Genomic DNA, 26,264 nt, shown 5'->3' with positions numbered 1-26,264 from the left:
GACCACTCTGAAGCTGTATTACTAGTACTACTGCAGTGAGGTTAGTACATAAACTGAGTTTTATTATCTGTAAACTCATGTCTCATATTCATAAACTACTTATTTCCTTTAGATAGAAAACCCTGTGAAGGATCGAAGGTTGAATATCCTGTAAACCATTCGATTAGATTATTAGATCTATATAATATATTAATAGTCCAAACATGGTCATTAATCATCACTGGTTGCAGAAACCAAGATGGCAGCAGTGGCGGATGGTCAGTAGAGGACCACGGGGCCTGATTTGGCCCCACGAGCTGCTCGCTCTCGTCAGGAGAAGTCTCTACAGGCCAGCGGAGCACCGCTCCTCCTGAGCACCGCTCCTCCTGAGCACCGCTCCTCCTACAGCCGTCTGCTCCTCCTGAGCACCGCTCCTCCTGAGCACCGCTCCTCCTGAGCACCGCTCCTCCAGAGCACCGCTCCTCCTGAGCACCGCTCCTCCTGAGCACCGCTCCTCCAGAGCACCGCTCCTCCAGAGCACCGCTCCTCCTGAGCACCGCTCCTCCAGAGCACCGCTCCTCCTGAGCACCGCTCCTCCTGAGCACCGCTCCTCCAGAGCACCGCTCCTCCAGAGCACCGCTCCTCCTGAGCACCGCTCCTCCTACAGCCGTCTGCTCCTCCTGAGCACCGCTCCTCCTGAGCACCGCTCCTCCAGAGCACCGCTCCTCCTCCACCGTCTGAGAGGAGAAGCTTCAGTCAAAGCGCTGATCCCAGATCAGCCTGAGCTCCCAATCACACAGCAGACTCACTATATAGACCCGAGGCCCACTATATAGACCCGAGGCCCACTATATAGACCCGAGGCCCACTATATAGACCCGAGGCCCACTATATAGACCCGAGGCCCACTATATAGACCAGAGGCCCACTATATAGACCAGAGGCCCACTATATAGACCAGAGGCCCACTATATAGACCAGAGGCCCACTATATAGACCAGAGGCCCACTATATAGACCCGAGGCCCACTATATAGACCAGAGGCCCACTATATAGACCAGAGGCCCACTATATAGACCCGAGGCCCACTATATAGACCAGAGGCCCACTATATAGACCAGAGGCCCACTATATAGACCAGAGGCCCACTATATAGCATGTGTTACACACATATAGCATAAATATTCACGTTTAACATGAAAAAGTGCTGACATGACAGAAACACATTGAACTGAGCAGTTTTAATTATAAACATGAGAATACAGAACTGGATGAAAACGTTTAGTGTTGAACAGGTTGAAAGATGAAGTTCCTCTGAATGAAGGAACATCATTGATGTTGATGCTGTGGTTCTGATGAGGAGACTCAATCATCTTCAGGAAGACACAATCAGAGAAATGACATTTTCTATCTTCTGACTGAAAACAGACTCACATCTGTTGATTAAACAGAGGCTGCAGCTCTGAGGTCTGAAGGGTCAGAATCCTGTTTGGGGGTCTCAGGCAGCTTTTGGTTTCCAGACGTTAACACAACTAAAGGAACGTGTTACTCACTGCATTCAAAGGCTGCAGTTCTGCTCACAGACATCACTTCCTGCTGCTGTTTCACAATAAAAGCTTGACATGAGAAAATCACATTGCTGTTTTTATTGTGAAGCAACAGGTTTAACCTTCGTCTCGACTGGTTCTCGTCCTTCAGAACCTGCTGCTGATTGGCTGAGAAGAGGCCGACCTGCTCTGCTGGCTTGTTAGTTGGTCGTCCGGGGAACAAATGCTAAATAACAGAATAAAGCGTGCAGACGGGTGCGGCAGCAGGTTAGGCGGCGCTGGAGACGGCCAGTTTCTTCAGGTGATCCATGAACACCTGCAGGCTGACGTCATCCGTCAGGATCGGAGCTCCAGACTCCTGCAGAGAACACAACGCGTCTGTTAGACACGGATCAACGTAGCGTGTTGGTGAACTACAGGTGGAGGTCTCACCTGTCCCCAGGCATACATGTTGTTGTGGGTCTGGGACGGGTTCACTTTGGAGAGCAGGAAGCGAGCCTGAAAAACATCATGATGATTATTTAACATTATAATAACACTGTGTGCTATACATAGAGTACTATATGCACACAGCTAGTGAGCTATAGTACACACTTAGAGATGTAAACGTGTTACATGTTAGCGCCCCCACCTGGCTGCCTCCATGCTCCGTATCGATGTATCTGGGCATTGGGAAGCGAGTGTGCAGCAGCTCCTGAGCGTCGTCCACCGGAGCCTGAAGGAGGTGTCTGAAGTTCTCGTACTCAGACATTTCCTGATAACCAGCCTTCCTCCACTGAGCTACAGTCTGACAGACAGAAACCAGGGATTAGTTACCAGGTTCCTCCACTGAGCTAGAGCCTGGCAGACAAAGACCAGGGACTTTACCATGATTTAAACTGTAGGAATATATAATTTAAAGAGACAGTACAACAATAATACACTGACTATGGAGAAGAGCCTCATAAACCACACACATCACTATTGTCCCTTTTAAGATGTAAAGATCAGAGTGTAATATATAGTGTACTCTGTGTGTACTCTGTGTGTACTGAGCATGTACTCTGTGTGTACTCTGTGTGTACTCTGTGTGTACCTCTCCGTGGTAGATGAGGATCTGGAAGAAGGTGTCCATCAGCAGGATCCGGTCCGGCAGGATGCTGCTGCTGTCCAACAGAACCGGCTGAGACACACAAATTATGAATTAATCAAATCGTGAGACACTGAAATATTCACACCAGGCATCAACCTTCTGAAGAGTGAAGTCAAAGCTTCACGTGTTAAAGCTGCATTCTCTCTAGTGTCCACCAGGGGGCGACTCCTCTGGTTGTATAGAAGTCTATGAGAAAATGACTCTACTTCTCTCTTGATTTATTACCTCAGTAAACATTGTAAACATGAGTTTATGGTCTCAATCTCTAGTTTCAAGTCTTCTTCAATACAGCATGATGTTCATTTAGTAAATGATGGTCCATTTAGAGTCACACATAAAAAGGTGTAGAAATACCTCAGGTGGTCCGCTGAAGGAATAAGCGTAGAGCACCGGTTGGATCATGATGAGAGCCTGAGTCAGGTCCTGTCTATTGAACTGATGTCTGTAATATGAACTCTCATCTGGACTGTTGTTGAACACTTGAAGGAACGGAGAGCGCCGAAGGTGGAACATGAACTGGAAAAACAACACAGGTAACCAGGTCAGCGACGGGTAACCAGGTCAGCGAAGGTTAACCAGGTCAACGACGGGTAACCAGGTTAGTGACAGTTAACCAGGTCAGCGACAGTTAACCAGGTCAACGACGGGTAACCAGGTCAACGACGGGTAACCAGGTCAGCGAAGGTTAACCAGGTCAACGAAGGTTAACCAGGTCAACGAAGGTTAACCAGGTCAACGAAGGTTAACCAGGTCAGCGACGGGTAACCAGGTTAGTGACAGTTAACCAGGTCAACGAAGGTTAACCAGGTCAACAACGGGTAACCAGGTCAACGACGGGTAACCAGGTTAGTGACAGTTAACCAGGTCAACGACAGTTAACCAGGTCAGCGAAGGTTAACCAGGTCAACGAAGGTTAACCAGGTCAACGAAGGTTAACCAGGTCAACGAAGGTTAACCAGGTCAGCGACGGGTAACCAGGTTAGTGACAGTTAACCAGGTCAACGAAGGTTAACCAGGTCAGCGACAGTTAACCAGGTCAACGACGGTTAACCAGGTCAGCGACGGGTAACCAGGTCAGCGACGGGTAACCAGGTTAGTGACAGTTAACCAGGTCAACGACGGTTAACCAGGTCAGCGAAGGTTAACCAGGTCAGCGACGGTTAACCAGGTTAGTGACAGGTAACCAGGTCAGCGACAGTTAACCAGGTCAACGACAGTTAACCAGGTCAGCGACAGTTAACCAGGTCAGCGACAGTTAACCAGGTCAGCGACAGTTAACCAGGTCAACGACGGGTAACCAGGTCAGCGACAGTTAACCAGGTCAGCGACAGTTAACCAGGTCAGCGACAGTTAACCAGGTCAGCGAAGGTTAACCAGGTCAGCGACGGGTAACCAGGTTAGTGACAGGTAACCAGGTCAGCGACAGTTAACCAGGTCAGCGACAGTTAACCAGGTCAGCGACAGTTAACCAGGTTAGTGACAGGTAACCAGGTCAGCGACAGTTATCCGGGTCATTATAATCACATTCATGAACAGGGACAGAGTATTATGGGATGTGGATCACCTGAGGGTAGAGGGAGAAGGTCTCAGAGAACCTGAAGGAGTTTGGATCATCTTTGTGGTAATCTCCAAACTTCTGACACTGAACAGAAACAGAACGATTCATTAATAATAATATTTATTATCTATTTATCATTTATTGTGCATCTTCATCTCTAACCCACCAGCCTGATGAGCTGTCTGTCTAACCATCGAAGGACATCAGGACCCTCCTCCGTCTCCGCCCGGTACACCGACAACCTCGCCATCAAGATGGCCGCCGCCTCCTGATCGAAGGACGCCGCGATGCTCTGAATCTGAGTCTGAGCGTCTGCCCAGCTGTTAGGGAGGAGGAGGAGGAGGAGGAGGATAAGTTTAGAGGAACATCCCAGTGTCCTAACTATCACCTCCATTACAGAGAGATATCCAGTCTGAATGAGTGTGTGTGTGTGTGTGTGTGTGTGTGTGTGTGTGTGTGTGTGTGTGTGTGTGTGTGTGTGTGTGTGTGTGTGTGGAGAGTGAGTGAGTGAGTGAGTGAGTGAGTGAGTGAGTGAGTGAGTGAGTGAGTGAGTGAGTGAGTGAGTGAGTGAGTGAGTGAGTGAGTGAGTGAGTGAGTGAGTGAGTGAGTGAGTGAGTGAGTGAGTGAGTGAGTGAGTGAGTGAGAGAGAGAGAGAGAGTGAGTGTGTGTGTGTGTGTGTGTGTGTGTGTGTGTGTGTGTGTGTGTGTGTGTGTGTGTGTGTGTGTGTGTGTGTCCTACTTCCTGGCTGTGGTGGTGACTCTGATGCGTCTCTGTCCTGATGAGTGTTGGTACTGAGTGACAAACTGGATCGCTCCACGGCCGCCCTGAGGGATCGGAGCGTTGTGCTGCAACAACAAACAACAACAACTCTTTAACACAATAATCAACAATCAATCCAGAACCTGATCTCTACATGAACTTTAACTGGTCCTGAACCAGTCTCACTGTAGACCTGATCCTCTATGTGACCTCGTGAGCATTAGGTTGTTGGTGATTGTACACCTGTCATTACCTGTGACACACACACACACACACACACACACACACACACACACACAGGATATTGGATGTTCATGTAGTGTTGACATTTGAATCAGCAGATTACTCTCTCTGTGTGTGTGTGTGTGTGTGTGTGTGTGTGTGTGTGTGTGTGTGTGTGTGTGTGTGTGTGTGTGTGTGTGTGTGTGTGTGTGTGTGTGTGTGTGTGTGTGTGTGTGTGTGTGTGTGTGTGTGTGTGTGTGTGTGTGTGTGTGTGTGTGTGTGTGTGCTCATTATATCACAGCAGGTGACTGACAAGTGCACCACGGTAACGCTGCCTCTGCAGAGACACACACACACACACACACACACACACACACACACACCTCCTGCAGTCCGTCCTTCAGACTCAGAGCCGGTCAGACTCTGGTGGTCTCGGTGTCTTTGAGGACCAGACTTTTGTTTGGTTTAACCTCTGAGGACAAAGAACACTGAAGGATCTTTGGAGGAGCTTCAAGGACACCAGAGTCCTCTTTGTGGACCTCGTGAAGATAAAGAGTTTGACTGCTCAGCGTTCCAGAATCAACCCTGATGGTTCCTGGCTCAGTGGAGAGTTTTAAGGTGCAGAGCAGGGGGACTAGGAACCGGATCCTCGACCCAAACACTCCAACGAGCTCATGGATTTAAAATTGTGATGTGTTCGGCTCATCTCACCACAGTGACTCATCAAACCCAGAGAATCATCTCTGGAGTCTGAGGTCCAACCAGCCGGTTCTGCTCTCGTCAGAGACGTCTGGTGTCTCAACAAACATGGAGGACGTTTGATGTTTTCACTTTGACTTCATCCACTTTTATTCTGAAAATCTGATCAGACTCAGATGAGAGTGAAAGATCTGGTGTGGAAACTGATCCGAGCATCGAGTGGACATCAGAGACACATTCCTGCTGGTTCTGGACAGGAAGTGTTTCATGTGTCTCATCTCACCTGTGATGTAACCAATGATGTACTTCCTGTCCCGTGAGTCCGTCGCGCTATCGAGCCGATTTGCCCCTCTGAAGCATTAAAATCACATCAGATAACTACACTCAGGACTTTAAACGTGTTTGACAGGTTTGGTTATGTTTCGAGTATTTTTAGCCTCAAAAACAGCTTTGTTTGTCATGGTGAGGAATAGGTCGCCACGGCAACGGCTTTTCACGAAACAACAAGCTTTGAGTAGCTTTTCATCACAAAGGTCTTTAGATTGTTCTGATCAAATTTAAAGTTGATTCGATTATTTCCCGAGGAGTAACCAATGATGTACTTCCTGTCCCGTGAGTCCGTCTAAAGATGGCGGACGCTCTCGGGACGCTGTACGCCCCTCTGATGGTTCTGTCAGGCGTGGCCTCGATCTGTGGGAACCTCCTTCTCCTGCTGGTGCTCCTCCTGAACAAGGAGCTCCAGACGGACACCCTGGGGCTCACGCTGAGCTTCTGCATCAGTGACTTGGCCCTGGGACTGTCCACCATCCCACTGGGGGTCTACAACAGCCTGACCCGGCCTTCCCGTTACTCCAGCGAGGGCGCCTTCTGTCAGGGCAGCGGCTTCCTGTTCCTCCTGCTGCAGACCTCCTCGGTCCACTCGCTGGCATGGGCCACCGTGGACAAGTTCACAGAGATCTGCTTCGCCCTCAGCTACCGCGCCATGTGGACGGCAGGGTGCAGCCGGGCGGTGCTGGTCCTGGTCTGGGCGTTCGGCCTGGCGACCGCCGCCTCGCCCCTGCTGGGGTTCGGCGGCTACGTCTACAGCGAGTCGCGGTTCCTCTGCTGCCCAAGCTTCACCCCCGACAACCGGCTCTTCGTGGCGCTGTGGATGTCGGTGGGCATCACGGCGCCGATCCTCACCGTGTGCTCTCTGTACGGATACATCGTCTACGTGGCCGGGAAACAGGCCCGACGGGGAACGTTCATGTGCAACGAGCTGCACTGCTACTACGTTCCTGCCAAGAACTACCTGAGGAGCTCAGTGGTGATGGTCTCAACCTCAGGTGAGTTTCTGCTGCGTGATCGGTCACAGACACGACTGACCAGGTTTTAATTAATCAAACTCTCACAGAGTGTCCGACTATCGCCAAACGTCATTTATATACCAGGTTACGAGTTTGTTTTCAGTAGTCCCCCACTGCAGCTAGTCCCCAGACCTCTGCAACTAGTCCCCAGACCTCTGAAACTAGTCCCCAGACCTCTGAAACTAGTCCCCAGACCTCTGCAACTAGTCCCCAGACCTCTGCAACTAGTCCCCAGACCTCTGCAACTAGTCCCCAGACCTCTGCAACTAGTCCCCAGACCTCTGCAGCTAGTCCCCAGACCTCTACAACTAGTCCCCAGACCTCTGAAACTAGTCCCCAGACCTCTGAAACTAGTCCCCAGACCTCTCAAACTAGTCCCCAGACCTCTGCAACTAGTCCCCAGACCTCTGAAACTAGTCCCCAGACCTCTGCAACTAGTCCCCAGACCTCTGTAACTAGTCCCCAGACCTCTGAAACTAGTCCCCAGACCTCTCAAACTAGTCCCCAGACCTCTCAAACTAGTCCCCAGACCTCTGCAACTAGTCCCCAGACCTCTGCAACTAGTCCCCAGACCTCTGAAACTAGTCCCCAGACCTCTCAAACTAGTCCCCAGACCTCTCAAACTAGTCCCCAGACCTCTCAAACTAGTCCCCAGACCTCTGCAACTAGTCCCCAGACCTCTGTAACTAGTCCTCAGACCTCTCAAACTAGTCCCCAGACCTCTGTAACTAGTCTCCAGACCTCTGCAACTAGTCCCCAGACCTCTGAAAGTGGACTGTCAGAGGGTTGAGGACTTCCAATCAGAACCTTTGATTTTCAAAAGATCCTGGTCCCGATCCTATTTATACTCAGTTAGAGCTGTTGAAATGGACACAATATTGAATTGCTAACATGATGTTAGAACACAGTGAGTGCACCTTAACCTAAAGCCTGTTGAAGTTATTTATTTATAGCTTTTATTTGGATCTTCATATGAATCAGTTTGTATTTTAGCTCTCTGATGTGATTATAAAAGAGTCGTTAAAGTACACTTTAATGTAATCTGTCCGGACTATGAGACGATAAACATTGTGGACAGAACGTGGACTCATAAAACATGTTGCCATGGGAACACGATGTCTGAGGTAAACCTGGAGAGTCTTTGAGGATCTGCTCCTGTGTTTACCTTCATCACTCTAATTATGGTGACAGTGAGTCAAAGGTCACCACAGCAACCTTAAACTAGGTTTATGATCTGACCATAAATTTAAATTATTACTACAATACCCATGAGCCTCAGCTGCCGATCTAGAGCAGAAGTAGACCTCTGCAACTAGTCCCCAGACCTCTGCAACTAGTCCCCAGACCTCTGCAACTAGTCCCCAGAACTCTGCAACTAGTCCCCAGAACTCTGCAACTAGACCCCAGACCTCTGCAGCTAGTCCCAAGACCTCTGCAACTAGTCCTCAGACCTCTGCAACTAGTCCCCAGACCTCTGAAACTAGTCCCAAGACCTCTGCAACTAGTCCCCAGACCTCTGTAACTAGTCCCAAGACCTCTGCAACTAGTCCCCAGACCTCTGAAACTAGTCCCCAGAACTCTGCAACTAGTCCCCAGACCTCTGCAACTAGTCCCCAGACCTCTGAAACTAGTCCCCAGACCTCTGCAACTAGTCCCCAGACCTCTGCAACTAGTCCTCAGACCTCTGCAACTAGTCCTCAGACCTCTGCAACTAGTCCCCAGACCTCTGAAACTAGTCCCCAGAACTCTGCAACTAGTCCCCAGACCTCTGCAACTAGTCCCCAGACCTCTGAAACTAGTCCCCAGACCTCTGCAACTAGTCCCCAGACCTCTGCAACTAGTCCCCAGACCTCTGCAACTAGTCCCCAGACCTCTGCAACTAGTCCCCAGACCTCTGCAACTAGTCCTCAGACCTCTGCAACTAGTCCCCAGACCTCTGCAACTAGTCCCCAGACCTCTGCAACTAGTCCTCAGACCTCTGCAACTAGTCCCCAGAACTCTGCAACTAGTCCCCAGAACTCTGCAACTAGTCCCCAGACCTCTGCAACTAGTCCCCAGACCTCTGCAGGCGGACTGTCAGTTTGTGTTGGGCTCTGATGTGGTCCTGTATTCTGAGTTAGGTTTCCTGTCTGTTTCCCAGTGTGTTTGCTGGTGTGCTGGTTGCCTTACATCTCAGTGGGTCTGTATGAGACGTTTAGCAGTCAACAGAGTCCAGCTGTGATCTCTGCCCTCTCCACATGGCTGGTTGTGACCAGCGCTGCCCTCAACCCCTGGATCACCTGTATGACGCAGATGTAAGTGTATGAATATGAAATATGCAGCTGTGAAGCAGCACTAGATCAGATTCATGAAGTCATTCTGGACGTAATCATATCTTCTGTCCGTCTGTTGTCACGTCTGCAGCAGGTACAGGGCGGCGGTGCGTGGGAGCGTCTACAGGTTCATCCACATGTGTTCTGGGAGGCCTCTGGAGTCCCGCTCCCAGAGCTCTGCCCTCCACCTGGACCCGGCCAAAGCAGCAACACGGCCACCTTCATCACAAACGGCAGAAACACCGACTGCAGAGACACATAGGTCACCAGACTGCACTGTGGGAAATGTAGTCCTCCATCACATTCAGAGCTTGGACTCCAGCTTAGTTGACAGAAAAATAAGTTAAAATCTTGCATACTTTCACGCCTCTATTTTCATCTGGACAGGGAGGTCCGTCTGCTGGTCCACAGTGAAATACCTCAATGACTGGTTCGTCTTGATATTAATGGTCCTCAGAGGATGAATCCGGCTGACAACATTTCCTGAAGTGCCAGTCAGCTCATCCCAGTACCTCAAACCCTAACAGTGACATCAGCCACAGCGGTACTGAGGTCAAGTGGAAGTGGGTCGTTGTCTGATTAGGATCCTCCTGGACCCGTCTTTGGGAAGGTGTTTCTGGACAAACTGGGAGGAGACCCGAAGGACCGACCCAGAACTCACTGAACCATCACAACGTGTTGAGAGCAGAGGAATCATTTCTCAGGACAGTTTGAAATGTGCTTCTATGAGCAACCTGGTTCTGTATAATAATAATAATAATAATAATAATAATAATAATAATAAGACAGTAGCTGTGCAATGAGAAAATAAGATAATGGGAAAAATATTTGTATAAATTATGATACATGTAGTGTTTATAAAATAGCTCTAGCTGTGTGATTGTGTCCAGCAGAGAAGGCTTTGAGGCCCTGACGGCCCAACGCTGCATTTAATACATCTCAGTGAAGCGTACTACGAGGGCTGCATCGTCGAAATATAGCAGGGGGCGCTATCGAGCCGATTTGCCCCTCTGAAGCATTAAAATCACATCAGATAACTACACTCAGGATTTTAAACGTGTTTGACAGGTTTGGTTATGTTTCGAGTATTTTTAGCCTCAAAAACAGCTTCGTTTGTCATGGTGAGGAATGGGTCGCCACGGCAACGGGTTTTCACGAAACAACAAGCTTTGAGTAGCTTTTCATCACAAAGGTCTTTAGATTGTTCTGATCAAATTTAAAGTTGATTCGATTATTTCCCGAGGAGGAGTTCGTTAAAGTGCAGCGCCTGGAAATGACTAAAACGACACTAGAAATTCATACAAAATTCAAAATGTCTGACTTCCGGTTGGGTTTAGAGCTTAGACCCAAGAGACTTTTATTTAAGTCCACATGTGATACATGTGCCCACTTAATTGTGTAAATCTATGTGAAACGTAGTGCGAGGGCTGCTTCGTCGAAATGTTGTAGGGGGCGCTATTGAGCTGATTTGCCCCTCTGAAGCAATAAAAGCATATTATATAACTACATGTTGGGCTTGTAATCTGCGTGCAGAGTTTGCTTATGTTTCGAACATTTTCCGCCTCTCAAAATGACCTTCGTTTTTCACGGCGAAGACTGCATCGCCACGGCAACCGCGCTTGATGAAACGTCAAAAGCTTCATGAACTGGCATAATGAACTTCTTACATTTGTGTGGAAGTAGTTTGATGTTGATCTGATTTACCTACTAAGAGAAACAAGCCAACGTAGAGACTTTACCTTCCTGTTACCAGTAGGTGGCGCTATGACTATGACTCAGAATTGACCTGCAGATGTCTTCAGGCCTGGATTCTCATCAAACATGTGAAATCTGGTAAAGATCTGATGATGTGGAGTCGAGTTACATCAGTTTATGCGTTCACGGCGAAGGATCGAAATTCGCTGAGCCGCCACGTCGCCGCCCTCCGACAACTTCTTACAATCTTCACAATGATCAAGGTCTGAAGGCTCTCCTGACAACATGTGAGAGGGATCTGATTCATCTGTGAGGAGCACGATGTCAAAGTACAAAACGTACAACTTCCTGTCGCCACTAGGTGGAGCTATAACTTTTTGATCTTTGAGTAACTTTTAAATGGTTTCAAGAGCAGACTGACCAAATCTGAAGTCAAACGGGTTAAATCTCTAGGAGTTCGTAAAAATGTCCGACTTCCTGTTTGGTTTAGTGAAAAGTTCCAAGAGGATTTTTTGTACGTCCCTTCACGTTCCACATACCTACCAAATTTCATACAGCTAGGTGAAACCCAATGTTGGGGCTACTCAATGGAGGGCGCTATCAAGCAAATATGCTGGACCCCCCAATCACACTGCAACATTTCAAAAGTTTCCCAAGCGCCTCCTTTTTGTGATGAAACTGGTACGATAATAATAATAAACATTAGAATAACAATATTACTACGTCGCTGCTCGGGCCCTAACTAATGAGTGTGGACGTCTGTGTGCTCATTTCTTTAGTGTGGCAGTCCAGTTTTAACAAGCAGAGGACACTGGACTGGGGTTTAGACTGGTATCCAAAAGAAACCTGTTACTGCAGCTATCAACTAGTCCTCAGACCTCTGCAACTAGTCCTCAGACCTCTGCAACTAGTCCCCAGACCTCTGCAACTAGTCCCCAGACCTCTGAAACTAGTCCTCAGACCTCTGCAACTAGTCCCCAGACCTCTGCAACTAGTCCCCAGACCTCTGAAACTAGTCCTCAGACCTCTGAAACTAGTCCCCAGACCTCTGCAACTAGTCCCCAGACCTCTGTAACTAGTCCCCAGACCTCTGCAACTAGTCCCCAGACCTCTGCAACTAGTCCCCAGACCTCTGTAACTAGTCCCCAGACCTCTGCAACTAGTCCCCAGACCTCTGAAACTAGTCCTCAGACCTCTGCAACTAGTCCCCAGACCTCTGCAACTAGTCCCCAGACCTCTGCAACTAGTCCCCAGACCTCTGAAACTAGTCCCCAGACCTCTGCAACTAGTCCCCAGACCTCTGCAACTAGTCCCCAGACCTCTGCAACTAGTCCCCAGACCTCTGAAACTAGTCCTCAGACCTCTGCAACTAGTCCCCAGACCTCTGCAACTAGTCCCCAGACCTCTGTAACTAGTCCCCAGACCTCTGAAACTAGTCCCCAGACCTCTGCAACTAGTCCCCAGACCTCTGAAACTAGTCCTCAGACCTCTGCAACTAGTCCCCAGACCTCTGTAACTAGTCCCCAGACCTCTGCAACTAGTCCTCAGACCTCTGCAACTAGTCCCCAGACCTCTGCAACTAGTCCCCAGACCTCTGTAACTAGTCCCCAGACCTCTGCAACTAGTCCCCAGACCTCTGCAACTAGTCCTCAGACCTCTACAACTAGTCCTCAGACCTCTGCAACTAGTCCCCAGACCTCTGCAACTAGTCCCCAGACCTCTGCAACTAGTCCCCAGACCTCTGCAACTAGTCCTCAGACCTCTACAACTAGTCCTCAGACCTCTGCAACTAGTCCCCAGACCTCTGCAACTAGTCCTCAGACCTCTGCAACTAGTCCCCAGACCTCTGCAACTAGTCCCCAGACCTCTGTAACTAGTCCCCAGACCTCTACAACTAGTCCCCAGACCTCTACAACTAGTCCTCAGACCTCTGCAACTAGTCCCCAGACCTCTGCAACTAGTCCCCAGACCTCTGTAACTAGTCCCCAGACCTCTGAAACTAGTCCTCAGACCTCTGCAACTAGTCCCCAGACCTCTGCAACTAGTCCCCAGACCTCTACAACTAGTCCTCAGACCTCTGCAACTAGTCCCCAGACCTCTGCAACTAGTCCCCAGACCTCTGTAACTAGTCCTCAGACCTCTGCAACTAGTCCCCAGACCTCTGTAACTAGTCCCCAGACCTCTGCAACTAGTCCTCAGACCTCTGCAACTAGTCCTCAGACCTCTGAAACTAGTCCCCAGACCTCTGCAACTAGTCCCCAGACCTCTGTAACTAGTCCCCAGACCTCTGCAACTAGTCCTCAGACCTCTGCAACTAGTCCTCAGACCTCTGAAACTAGTCCCCAGAACTCTGCAACTAGTCCCCAGACCTCTGCAACTAGTCCTCAGACCTCTGCAACTAGTCCCCAGACCTCTGCAACTAGTCCTCAGACCTCTGCAACTAGTCCTCAGACCTCTGCAACTAGTCCCCAGACCTCTGCAACTAGTCCCCAGACCTCTGAGCGGGTGCTTTTGTTTTGTTGATGGGACCTGCTCTGTGATGAAGGGTGTAAATCAATCCCAGCAGTGATCAGTACAATCAATAGATCAGCGGTTTCAGACTGATCTCAGACCACCTAAAAGGTCAGAGGTCAGGTGTTCGTACCTGGTTGACCACCTCAAAGTAAAGAGCCAGCGTGGTGCTCGGATCCAGACCGCAGATCTTCCACTGACACGTTCCTCCTGTTCCAATCTCCTGTAACACACACACACACACACACACACACACACACACACACACACACACAGTAAGTACACTGTACTGTGTTCTACGGTGTACTACAGTATAATTACGGTTACATACGTTCTCAGAGACACAGGGCCCTTTAGCGTTCAGGGACACACAAGGACCGATCGCTCCAGATACTTTGATCTCTCTGGATGTCTGGAACAACAGATCGGTGATGTATTGATTATTTATTCTCATTGATTCTGAGTCAGACCAGCTGAGTCAGCAGTATTTCATACCTTGACCTCCAGCGTGGCGGCGAAGGCCATCTTGAAGGATCCCTGGACGTCTTTGGTGAAAACTCTCTGAAAGGTTTGTTTGAACAGAGACGTGTTGAAGGAGTCGGCCATCACCATGTAACCTCTGGAGAGACAGACAGAGCGTCACCTCACAGACACTTTGACGGTCATGAACGAATCGTTTCTCTCTTCAGGTTCGGTGTAGGTGTGTGTGTGTGTACCCGGTGTAGTTGGCGCAGCACTTCATCTCCAGAAGTCCGGTCTGATCAAGAGCACAGGCGTAGATGTCGATGATGTGACCGTTAGTGGACGCTCTGTTAGCCAGAGACTCATAGTGCTACAAGACACACACACACACACACAGTGATGACGTCAACATGTGACCTCAGGTGATCCCTCTGACCTCATGAACCAGCCCTACCACCACAGATGAAACACTCACCTTGGTGGCTTTCTTCATGAACTTGGCGTTGTCCTTCTCCAGGTCGTGCCAGGACCTGATGGGGGTCTTCAGTTCGTCCCCCACCACCATGCCGGGGCCCTGCGTTGCCGGGCCGCCGATGAACGTCATGATCCGAGCGCCCGTGTTGGGGAAGGTGCACTGCGGGAAAAAAAACACCGATTCTGAGCGACATGATGCCAACACATCTCAGCGCTGCTGAAGAAGGCCGTCGGCCCGTCTCACCTCCAGCAGGCCGACTGCGATGGACATGGCGACGCCCAGCGAGCGCAGAGGTCTCTTTCCCTGAGTGACGGGCCAGGGGTCCCGCTGCAGCTCCCCCAACAGGTCTGTCAGGTTCATGTCGATCTTCTGCACTGGCTGCAGGAACCTGAAGGAAGAACCACAACATAATCTCTATCTTGTTGTTGCCTGCTGGATCAGGTTTATAGTTAGGACTGGTTCAGGTTTATAGTTAGGGCTGGATCAGGTTTATAGTTAGGGCTGGATCAGGTTTATACTTAGGGCTGGATCAGGTTTATAGTTAGGGCTGGATCAGGTTTATAGTTAGGGCTGGATCAGGTATATAGTTAGGGCTGGATCAGGTTTATAGTTAGGGCTGGATCAGGTTTATAGTTAGGGCTGGATCAGGTTTATAGTTAGGGCTGGATCAGGTTTATAGTTAGAGCTGGATCAGGTTTATACTTAGGGCTGGATCAGGTTTATAGTTAGGGCTGGCTCAGCTTTATAGTTAGGGCTGGATCAGGTTTATAGTTAGGGCTGGATCAGGTTCATAGTTAGGGCTGGATCAGGTTTATAGTTAGGGCTGGATCAGGTTTATAGTTAGAGCTGGATCAGGTTTATACTTAGGGCTGGATCAGGTTTATAGTTAGGGCTGGATCAGGTTTATAGTTAGGGCTGGATCAGGTTTATAGTTAGGGCTGGATCAGGTTTATAGTTAGAGCTGGATCAGGTTTATACTTAGGGCTGGATCAGGTTTATAGTTAGGGCTGGATCAGGTTTATAGTTAGGGCTGGATCAGGTTTATAGTTAGGGCTGGATCAGGTTTATAGTTAGAGCTGGATCAGGTTTATATTTAGGGCTGGATCAGGTTTATACTTAGGGCTGGATCAGGTTTATAGTTAGGACTGGATCAGGTTTATAGTTAGGGCTGGATCAGGTTTATAGTTAGGGCTGGCTCAGGTTTATAGTTAGGGCTGGATCAGGTTTATATTTAGGGCTGGATCAGGTTTATAGTTAGGGCTGGATCAGGTTCATAGTTAGGGCTGGATCAGGTTTATAGTTAGGGCTGGATCAGGTTTATAGTTAGGGCTGGATCAGGTTTATAGTTAGGACTGGTTCAGGTTTATAGTTAGGGCTGGATCAGGTTTATAGTTAGGGCTGGATCAGGTTTATACTTAGGGCTGGATCAGGTTTATAGTTAGGGCTGGATCAGGTTTATATTTAGGGCTGGATCAGGTTTATAGTTAGGGCTGGCTCAGGTTTATACTTAGGGCTGGCTCAGGTTTATACTTAGGGCTGGATCAGGTTTATACTTAGGGCTGGATCAGGTTTATAGTTAGGGCTGGATCAGGTTTATAGTTAGGGCTGGATCAGGTTTATATTTAGGGCTGGATCAGGTTTATAGTTAGAGCTGGATCAGGTTTATAGTTAGGACTGGATCAGGTTTATATTTAGGGCTGGATCAGGTTTATAGTTAGAGCTGGATCAGGTTTATAGTTAGGACTGGATCAGGTTTATAGTTAGGACTGGATCAGGTTTATATTTAGGGCTGGATCAGGTTTATAGTTAGGGCTGGATCAGGTTTATAGTTAGGACTGGATCAGGTTTATAGTTAGGACTGGCTCAGGTTTGTGACATTTCCTCTGACTGTAATCGTGACATCAAAATGTCATACCGTGACATCACTAATGCTGTTGAATGTCTTAGTCCTGTCCTCACAAGTATATATATATATATATATATATATATATATATATATAGCTTAGTGTGTGTGTTTACCTGTTGGACAGAGGTGGTTGGGCTGGTTGAGGTCCTCGTCCCTGAGTGGCTGAAGGTTTGGTCAGACCCAGCATCTCCTGCAAACGTAGAGCTGGTTAGAACTGGAGGGGTTAGCAAGGCCTGGGGGGGTCAATTATAAAGTTGGATAAGCTCCAGTTAGTGCCTGGGTTAGTTAGGTACCTGTAGCTGGGTTAGTTAGGTACCTGTAGCTGGGTTAGTTAGGTACCTGTAGCTGGGTTAGTTAGATACCTGTAGCTGGGTTAGTTAGGTACCTGTAGCTGGGTTAGTTAGGTACCTGTAGCTGGGTTAGTTAGATACCTGTAGCTGGGTTAGTTAGGTACCTGTAGCTGGGTTAGTTAGGTACCTGTAGCTGTGTTAGTTAGGTACCTGTAGCTGGGTTAGTTAGGTACCTGTAGATGGGTTAGTTAGGTACCTGTACTGGGTTAGTTAGGTACCTGTAGCTGTGTTAGTTAGATACCTGTACTGGGTTAGTTAGATACCTGTAGCTGGGTTAGTTAGGTACCTGTACTGGGTTAGTTAGGTACCTGTAGCTGGGTTAGTTAGATACCTGTACTGGGTTAGTTAGGTACCTGTAGCTGGGTTAGTTAGGTACCTGTAGCTGGGTTAGTTAGGTACCTGTAGCTGGGTTAGTTAGATACCTGTAGCTGGGTTAGTTAGGTACCTGTAGCTGGGTTAGTTAGGTACCTGTAGCTGGGTTAGTTAGGTACCTGTAGCTGGGTTAGTTAGATACCTGTAGCTGGGTTAGTTAGGTACCTGTAGCTGGGTTAGTTAGGTACCTGTAGCTGGGTTAGTTAGGTACCTGTAGCTGGGTTAGTTAGGTACCTGTACTGGGTTAGTTAGATACCTGTAGCTGGGTTAGTTAGGTACCTGTAGCTGGGTTAGTTAGGTACCTGTAGCTGGGTTAGTTAGGTACCTGTACTGGGTTAGTTAGGTACCTGTAGCTGGGTTAGTTAGATACCTGTAGCTGGGTTAGTTAGGTACCTGTACTGGGTTAGTTAGGTACCTGTACTGGGTTAGTTAGGTACCTGTAGCTGGGTTAGTTAGATACCTGTACTGGGTTAGTTAGGTACCTGTAGCTGGGTTAGTTAGATACCTGTAGCTGGGTTAGTTAGGTACCTGTACTGGGTTAGTTAGGTACCTGTACTGGGTTAGTTAGGTACCTGTACTGGGTTAGTTAGGTACCTGTAGCTGGGTTAGTTAGATACCTGTAGCTGGGTTAGTTAGGTACCTGTAGCTGGGTTAGTTAGGTACCTGTAGCTGGGTTAGTTAGATACCTGTAGCTGGGTTAGTTAGGTACCTGTACTGGGTTAGTTAGGTACCTGTAGCTGGGTTAGTTAGATACCTGTACTGGGTTAGTTAGGTACCTGTACTGGGTTAGTTAGGTACCTGTACTGGGTTAGTTAGGTACCTGTACTGGGTTAGTTAGGTACCTGTACTGGGTTAGTTAGGTACCTGTAGCTGGGTTAGTTAGGTACCTGTACTGGGTTAGTTAGATACCTGTAGCTGGGTTAGTTAGGTACCTGTACTGGGTTAGTTAGGTACCTGTAGCTGGGTTAGTTAGGTACCTGTACTGGGTTAGTTAGGTACCTGTACTGGGTTAGTTAGGTACCTGTACTGGGTTAGTTAGGTACCTGTAGCTGGGTTAGTTAGGTACCTGTACTGGGTTAGTTAGGTACCTGTAGCTGCTTGGCGTTCAGGTCCTTGGTCCCCCTGAAGACGTAGCTCTTGGAGATCCCCTCACAGCCGAGCTCGTGAACCTGAACCATGCGGCCAAAGGTGATGAGTCCCACCAGCGCGGTGGGAGGCAGCAGAGACAGGGACATCTGCAGAGACTCCTTCAGAGCCTGCAGGTCCTCGTCCTCCATACAAGTGTCCACCACATACAGGAACACCAGCGGCATCTGAGGACCCCGCTGAGAACAGAGACCACATCGGGTTATACATCTGACAATATGGTCTGTCTGTCTGTCTGTCTGTCTGTCTGTCTCTCTGTCTCACCTGGACCACATACTCAATGGTGGAGAACTGAGGCAGCAGCTCCGCCGGTTGGTTCACCTCAGAGATTCCAGCGTAAGACGGAGGAAACTGAAACAGAACAAGAGTCAGAGTCAGAGTTCTAGTCTTCAGTCGTTGTGAGGGACTACATGTTGGTGTTTCTACTGTACCTGGTTCCTCTGGTAGCAGAAGTTACAGGCCCAGAGTTTGGCTCTGTAGTCCACCTGACTGAAACAAACAGAGATGGATGTTAGACCCCCATCACTGACCCCAGACCCCCATCACTGACCCCAGACCCCATCACTGACCCCAGACCCCCATCACTGACCCCAGACCCCCATCACTGACCCCAGACCCCCATCACTGACCCCAGACCCCCATCACTGACCCCAGACCCCCATCACTGACCCCAGCCCCCCATCACTGACCCCAGACCCCCATCACTGACCCCAGACCCCCATCACTGACCCCAGACCCCCATCACTGACCCCAGACCCCATCAGTGACCCCAGACCCCCATCACTGACCCCAGACCCCCATCACTGACCCCAGACCCCCATCAGTGACCCCAGATCCCCATCACTGACCCCCATCACTGACCCCAGACCCCCATCACTGACCCCAGACCCCCATCACTGACCCCAGACCCCATCACTGACCCCAGACCCCCATCACTGACCCCAGACCCCATCACTGACCCCAGACCCCATCACTGACCCCAGACCCCATCACGTACCACAGTGGGTTGAGCACGGCGCGGCAGGTGGCCCGGCTGCAGAGGACCGGTTCGTACTGGATCGGCGGCAGGTCTGGCCGTTCCCTGAGGGGAGTGAACAGAGACGAGACCGGGACCACCATCCGGGTCGCCTCCAGCCGGCTGGAGGGCCAAACGTTCCAGCTGAAGCGAACGCCGTCGTGCTCCTCGTTCTGAGTGATGTACTCTGGGAAGGTCGACATGGCAACGCAGGAAGACGGGAGGGGTCGGACAGGTCCAAGCTGTGATGGGGACAAAATCAGTGATGCTGTTTACTATACTGTAGTACTACTGAGTACACCGCAGTACTACTGAGTACACCGCAGTACTACTAGATACACCACAGTAATACTAGATACACCGCAGTACTACTAGATACACCACAGTACTACTAGATACACCACAGTACTACTAGATACACCACAGTAATACTAGATACACCGCAGTACTACTAGATACACCACAGTACTACTAGTAAAATCTGAATGTTTAAGTCAGATCAGGTTAATTGTTGACTCAAACTCAGCTGAGAGAATTCATCAATAATTCATCAATAAATACATAAATGATAAATCGTTAATATTGATCTCAGTACAAAGTGAAATACTTCTGACAGGAAGACGAGTAGAAGTACAACGAAGCAGAAAATAGACAGTAAAAGTACAAATACTCAAAGTTTAAGTACACAGCTGCAGTGAATGAGTGAGTGTAGTTTGATGATGAGCTCAACGAGGTAATCAATGAGAGGAACGTCACTAACTAACACTGAGAGCCTCAGAGCTAACAGCTAACAGCTAACACACTGAAAGGTAAACAGACCGCGTCACTAGCAGGTGGACACACAGGTGACCTGGTCCAGGTGAGGTTGGGGTGTCCGTCGGGTCCAGGTGAGTCTCAGGTGAGTCTCAGGTGAGTCTCAGTCTGAGAGTGAACCTCTGCTGCTCCTCTCTGCTGACAACGAAGCAAAACAACATGGCGGCGCCACGTCAAGACGAGAGAAGAAGAAACACGAGGAGGTCTCACTCTGAGCAACATTCAGGAAACAGCATTCCTCAACACTACAGTGACCACGTGGCAGCTGTTCGGTCTTGATGTAGAATTGTGTGTATTTATTTTATACTTCCTGACTCTTCCTCACAAGATGAGAAGTGATTTCATATAATCTATTTACTCGTTTTTAATTAAAACAGCTTCAATAACAAATATTTGATGAATAAATAAATAAATGTCCTCTGATTTCATGTTTTAATGTTCCATCTTTAACCCTTAATGTTTCTGAGTACATTTAATAAGAACACACTGATCTGTCCTCTTTGTTTACCTTTTTTTTTACGTCTCCATGCGTCCACTGGTTACCCCGTGTTTAACGTCACATTGCAATGAATTGTGGGTAATTCCCTAAGGCTAGGACTGCATCTAATGCTGACTTACGGAAAGGGTTCATAAAGGAAACAAAACGTCTGAGAGACTCAAACACTGTGACAGAGAGAACTGGAGATCGGACCTTCACACCGGTCACGTGGACGCAGTCATCGTGACATCACTGCCAGTTTGACGCCTCGAGTTGGTCGCCGACACAGACACGTGGCGATGTGAGCTGCTTCATGTGCAACATAACGAAGCACCTCACTGCGCTGAACCTCCAGCTTCAGGGACGTGTGCTCACAGACATGATGCAGTAAAAGTCTCCTCCGCTGTGTTCACACTGCGCATGTTGCTGATAACTGGAGCACTCAGCTCAGAGTTCACTCGGCGATTTGCCGACTTCAGCTCAGAAATTTAAATCTGAACTGCTCAGCAATCCGTTTGCAGTTGAAGTGGAAAGAGCTCCTGTGCACATCCACATGGAGCTGATAGACCTCCAGTGTGATGACACTCAAGGCAAAGTGTGACTCTGTGGGCGCTGCACAGTTTACAAGCTTCATCCTGAAGCGATGCCTTCACTCCTACTGTACCTGCTGCTCACACGCTCTGCATGCTGGGAAACACACACCTGTGTGAACATAAACACACAGGAGTCTCACTGATGCACACCTTCACTCCACACTGAGGGTTTCCACAGAACCGAACCCCAGATATGAATGACCTGCAGCCAAGAGAAGATGCCAAACCTCTGGCTCTACGTATGCATCCCATAATGTAGCCTAAACATGTGTTCTTTCTGCACTTTGTCCAACATCCCTTCTGTCCTGTTTATTAGATGGTGACTCTGTTTGTCCCTCAGCGTAGTCCTGTTGGTTCAGTCCCTCTCTGGGATGGAGTTTGACATGTTATAGATGCTGTGTTATGATAAAAGGTGTGATTGTGTAACGTTGTTGGTTGTTGGTGTGCAGCAACATACAGGAACAAACCAACTAAGTAGGGAAGCGTGGCCAACATAACAAACCCACGCTAACGTGAGAAGAAGCTCAGCTGGCCTACGAACAAACCAAACAATACTGAACTCCTGAACGAGTCACAAACAGGAGAAAACGTTACAAAATAAACGGCAGAGAATCCTACAAAGCTTCAGGAGCACAACAGCAAACCCACAGAGGGAACCAAGTGGGGAACCAGTGGAGGGGTTGATGTGCAGCTCCACTGATGAGATGAGGACTCTCAGGTGCTTCAGTGATCGTCAGGGGGCGTGGCTAACCTGCAGACAGACCCTCTACCAGAACACAGGCTTCATTAAGTCAGCGGGTAACAACGCTGCACTACGACTCCGACGGTAACAACGCTGCACTACGACTCCGACGGTAACAACGCTGCACTACGACTCCGACGGTAACAACGCTGCACTACGACTCCTACGGTAACAACGCTGCACTACGACTCCTACGGTAACAACGCTGCACTACGACTCCTACGGTAACAACGCTGCACTACGACTCCTACTGTAACAACGCTGCACTACGACTCCTACGGTAACAACGCTGCACTACGACTCCGACGGTAACAACGCTGCACTACGACTCCGACGGTAACAACGCTGCACTACGACTCCGACGGTAACAACGCTGCACTACGACTCCTACTGTAACAACGCTGCACTACGACTCCTACTGTAACAACGCTGCACTACGACTCCTACGGTAACAACGCTGCACTACGACTCCTACGGTAACAACGCTGCACTACGACTCCTACGGTAACAACGCTGCACTACGACTCCTACGGTAACAACGCTGCACTACGACTCCTACAGTAACAACGCTGCACTACGACTCCTACTGTAACAACGCTGCACTACGACTCCTACGGTAACAACGCTGCACTACGACTCCGACGGTAACAACGCTGCACTACGACTCCGACGGTAACAACGCTGCACTACGACTCCGACGGTAACAACGCTGCACTACGACTCCTACTGTAACAACGCTGCACTACGACTCCTACTGTAACAACGCTGCACTACGACTCCTACGGTAACAACGCTGCACTACGACTCCTACGGTAACAACGCTGCACTACGACTCCTACGGTAACAACGCTGCACTACGACTCCGACGGTAACAACGCTGCACTACGACTCCGACGGTAACAACGCTGCACTACGACTCCGACGGTAACAACGCTGCACTACGACTCCTACGGTAACAACGCTGCACTACGACTCCTACGGTAACAACGCTGCACTACGACTCCTACTGTAACAACGCTGCACTACGACTCCTACGGTAACAACGCTGCACTACGACTCCTACGGTAACAACGCTGCACTACGACTCCTACGGTAACAACGCTGCACTACGACTCCTACGGTAACAACGCTGCACTACGACTCCTACGGTAACAACGCTGCACTACGACTCCTACGGTAACAACGCTGCACTACGACTCCTACGGTAACAACGCTGCACTACGACTCCTACGGTAATAACGCTGCACTACGACTCCTACGGTAACAACGCTGCACTACGACTCCGACGGTAACAACGCTGCACTACGACTCCGACGGTAGCTCTGTGTGTGTTCTCTAATGTTGTGCTGGTACTACCTACTGGTTCTAGTGGTTCTACTGGTTCTACTGCTTCTAGTGGTTCTACTGGTTCTAGTGGTTCTACTGGTTCTAGTGGTTCTACTGCTTCTACTGGTTCTAGTGGTTCTACTGGTTCAAGTGGTTCTAGTGGTTCTCGTGTGTTTTTTATTTTTTGTGAAGTTTCACAGGAACTCATAATTCTAGTTTTCCTGGGTCGTGAGTTATTAGAGAGTTTTATTGTTCTAATGAGGCATTTAGATGATGTCATTGTGAGCTTTACAAAATGCCCAATCAGGAGCAGATTGCCCCCAAATACTTTCAAAATAAAAGCCTCTGATGAGGAATCTATTAAGGATTGACACACACACACACACACAGGGGGCCATTAGTCACAGCTCCACCCTCAACCTCTCACTTCCTCTCATTCTTCATACACTTCCTCAAGGAAGCAGGAAGCATCTGGGTCACCGTGACAACAATCAAACCCTCCACTGTGTGTGTCTGTGTGAGTGTGTACATGTGTGTGTGTGTGTGTGTGTGTGTGAGTATGTACATGTGTGTGTGTGTGTGTGTGTGTGTGTGTGTGTGTGTGAGTGAGTATGTACATGTGTGTGTGTGTGTGTGTGAGTATGTACGTGTGTGTGTGTGAGTGTGTGAGTGTGTGTGAGTATGTACATGTGTGTGTGTGTGTGTGTGAGTATGTACGTGTGTGTGTGTGAGTGTGTGAGTATGTACGTGTGTGTGTGTGTGTGTGTGTGAGTATGTACGTGTGTGTGTGTGTGTGAGTGTGTGAGTATGTACGTGTGTGTGTGTGTGTGTGTGTGTGAGTATGTACATGTGTGTGTGAGTGTGTGTGTGTGTGTGTGTGTGTGAGTATGTACATGTGTGTGTGTGTGTGTGTGTGTGTGTGTGTGTGTGTGTGTGTGTGTGTGTGTGTGTGTGTGTGTGTGTGTGTGTGTGTGTACATGTGAATCCTCCTCCAGGACCAGAGTAACCTAAAGAAGAACCTCCACAGATCAGACGTTTCATTGTTTCTGATCAGGTAAAGATATGAAATAATAAAATTCAGATTCACATTTGGCACAAACGTCGTAATCTCGACTGCGGTTTCTTTGAGTGAGCGACAGCAGCAACATTCGTCTGGAGGAAACCACCTCGCCATATCAAGACACAACACACTTCCTGTCCTGGAGGGGGGGGTCAGTCCAGCAGAGCTACTGTGGAGGAGAAACCAGGAGGAACTAGGAGAGAACACAACACAGAAGGAAGCGAGAGACTGTGGAGCCTGAAGGAGTGCCGAGGAAAAGAGGGAATATGTGGAAACTAGAAGAGAAGTAGAAACTCAACAGCGAAAGGAGGAGACGCACGAGTTAGACGGTAAGAACGAGGTTTACTTTGAACATTAACACAAAGTGATGAAGCTCCTTCAGGACGTCTTTAGGATCCCGTTGATTCATTTCACCTTCATGTGTTCACAATGAGCTGCGATGTTTCAATGATTCAGACTAGAATCCTGCTGAACATGAATATTGAGCCAGCGTCTCTGATTGAAGAGATTTAAACTGTAATAATGTATACAGTATATGTATATGTATATATATATATACTTATATATATATATATTACATAAATGAGATCTTCCTATCTGCTTACAGTTATATTGTGTTATAAACCATTTATTACATGTTCATATGTTGATACACGACGATGACGACGATGTGTCTCTATTGTGACAGACTGACGTCATCACCAGAGAAGATGGAGTCCTGGTTCTGCTGGATTCAGCTTGTGATCCTGTTCAGAAGCACCTGGTCCTCCTCACCACCGCGCTACACCGTCCACCGATCCCCGGACAGCTTCGACCGGGCGGGCGAGAGCTGCTCCCCCGGCGTCCTCACCACGCTCGCCACTGAGCCGGAGGTCGCGGACGTCCTCAGCATCGTCTCAGACTCGATGCCGGCGCATTGGATGGAGTTCACCTTCTGGGTCGGTCTGAGGAAGGTCAAGAACGAGTGCGTGGTCCCCACGCTGCCCCTGAGAGGGTTCAAGTGGACGAAGGACGGCAGCGAGGACTCGCAGGTGAGCCGCTGGACCGAGGAACCGAAGCACACCTGCACCACGGTCCGCTGTGCGGCGCTGAAGGGGGAGTGGGACGGATCGCAGGTGACCAGGTGGGGTCTGATCCCCATCAGCTGTAAGAACAGCTACCAGTCCATATGTAAGCTGAGAGACAGAGAGACTGGACCGCCAAAACCAGCTGCACCTGAAACACCAAAACCAGCTGCACCTGGACCGCCAAAACCAACTTCACCAGAACCACCCAAACCTGCTACACCTGAACCACCAAAGCATGCTACACCTGAACCACCAAAGCATGCTACACCGGCTAAACCAGAACCTAGACCTGCAACAGAAAAACCCGAAGCAGCTAATCCTGAACTTGGACTTCCTTCCCTAGAAACTGAAACCGGACCTGAACTGCAGGGCCCTGATCCTGGTTCGGATTCCTGTCGGCACCCCCTCATCACCAGCGCTCGCTCCATCAGCTTTGTGAACAGCAGCAGGATCCAGGTGCAGTGCTGGTCCCTGGACCAGGACCTGGTGGAGCTTCGCTGCTCGGGCCGCCCCGCCGTGTGGCGGCTGCCGGACGACTCCCCCGCCGACTTCACCACCGTCTGCCGGCCGTGTGACAGCGGCTTCCGGAAAGACGTCTCTGGAACCTGCGTGGACGTGGACGAGTGCAGCAGCGCCCTCTGCAGGTTCAGCTGCCTCAACACAGTCGGCTCCTTCAGGTGCTTCTGCTCCGATGACGAC

The 26,264-nt window shown here is 49.3% G+C and overlaps 3 protein-coding genes across 3 annotated transcripts in view; 2 read left to right on the top strand and 1 right to left on the bottom strand.

Moving 5' to 3' along the window:
• Nucleotides 1-1,211: 1,211 nt before the first annotated feature.
• sec23a (Sec23 homolog A, coat complex II component) lies at nucleotides 1,212-20,450 on the bottom strand. The gene is made up of 20 exons (XM_079174792.1): nucleotides 20,306-20,450; nucleotides 19,469-19,728; nucleotides 18,903-18,960; nucleotides 18,736-18,822; nucleotides 18,414-18,650; nucleotides 16,717-16,793; nucleotides 14,941-15,085; nucleotides 14,698-14,856; nucleotides 14,477-14,592; nucleotides 14,256-14,379; nucleotides 14,092-14,172; nucleotides 13,894-13,983; nucleotides 4,955-5,061; nucleotides 4,383-4,536; nucleotides 4,223-4,300; nucleotides 3,013-3,174; nucleotides 2,602-2,688; nucleotides 2,158-2,313; nucleotides 1,959-2,024; nucleotides 1,212-1,884 (listed from the first exon to the last, which is right to left on the bottom strand). The coding sequence occupies exons 2-20, from the start codon at nucleotides 19,687-19,689 to the stop codon at nucleotides 1,795-1,797; spliced, it is 2,295 nt and encodes a 764-aa protein (XP_079030918.1). The 5' UTR covers nucleotides 19,690-19,728; nucleotides 20,306-20,450; the 3' UTR covers nucleotides 1,212-1,794.
• Nucleotides 6,525-10,218, top strand: LOC306706824 (adenosine receptor A3; the record flags this gene model as incomplete). Its single annotated transcript, XM_079174051.1, has 4 exons — nucleotides 6,525-7,221; nucleotides 9,383-9,536; nucleotides 9,646-9,832; nucleotides 10,138-10,218. 4 exons carry the CDS (start codon nucleotides 6,525-6,527, stop codon nucleotides 10,216-10,218), a joined length of 1,119 nt encoding a protein of 372 aa, XP_079030177.1.
• A 4,268-nt stretch (nucleotides 20,451-24,718) lies between the features above and the next one.
• clec14a (C-type lectin domain containing 14A) overlaps nucleotides 24,719-26,264 on the top strand; it is a 2,208-nt gene continuing 662 nt past the window's right edge. Inside the window, exons 1-2 of the mRNA XM_079174796.1 lie at nucleotides 24,719-24,827; nucleotides 25,187-26,264. The exon at nucleotides 25,187-26,264 is cut by the window's right edge and continues 662 nt beyond it. Of these exons, the coding sequence (XP_079030922.1) occupies nucleotides 25,209-26,264 (1,056 nt within the window). The 5' untranslated portion in view covers nucleotides 24,719-24,827; nucleotides 25,187-25,208. The remainder of the gene's footprint in view (nucleotides 24,828-25,186) is intronic.

This window comes from Pholis gunnellus (assembly GCF_910591455.1).
Source record: "Pholis gunnellus genome assembly, chromosome: 15".
Lineage (NCBI taxonomy): Eukaryota > Metazoa > Chordata > Actinopteri > Perciformes > Pholidae > Pholis > Pholis gunnellus.
The sequence above is the reverse complement of the archived record's forward strand: the minus strand, read 5'-3'. Positions and strand labels throughout refer to the sequence as shown.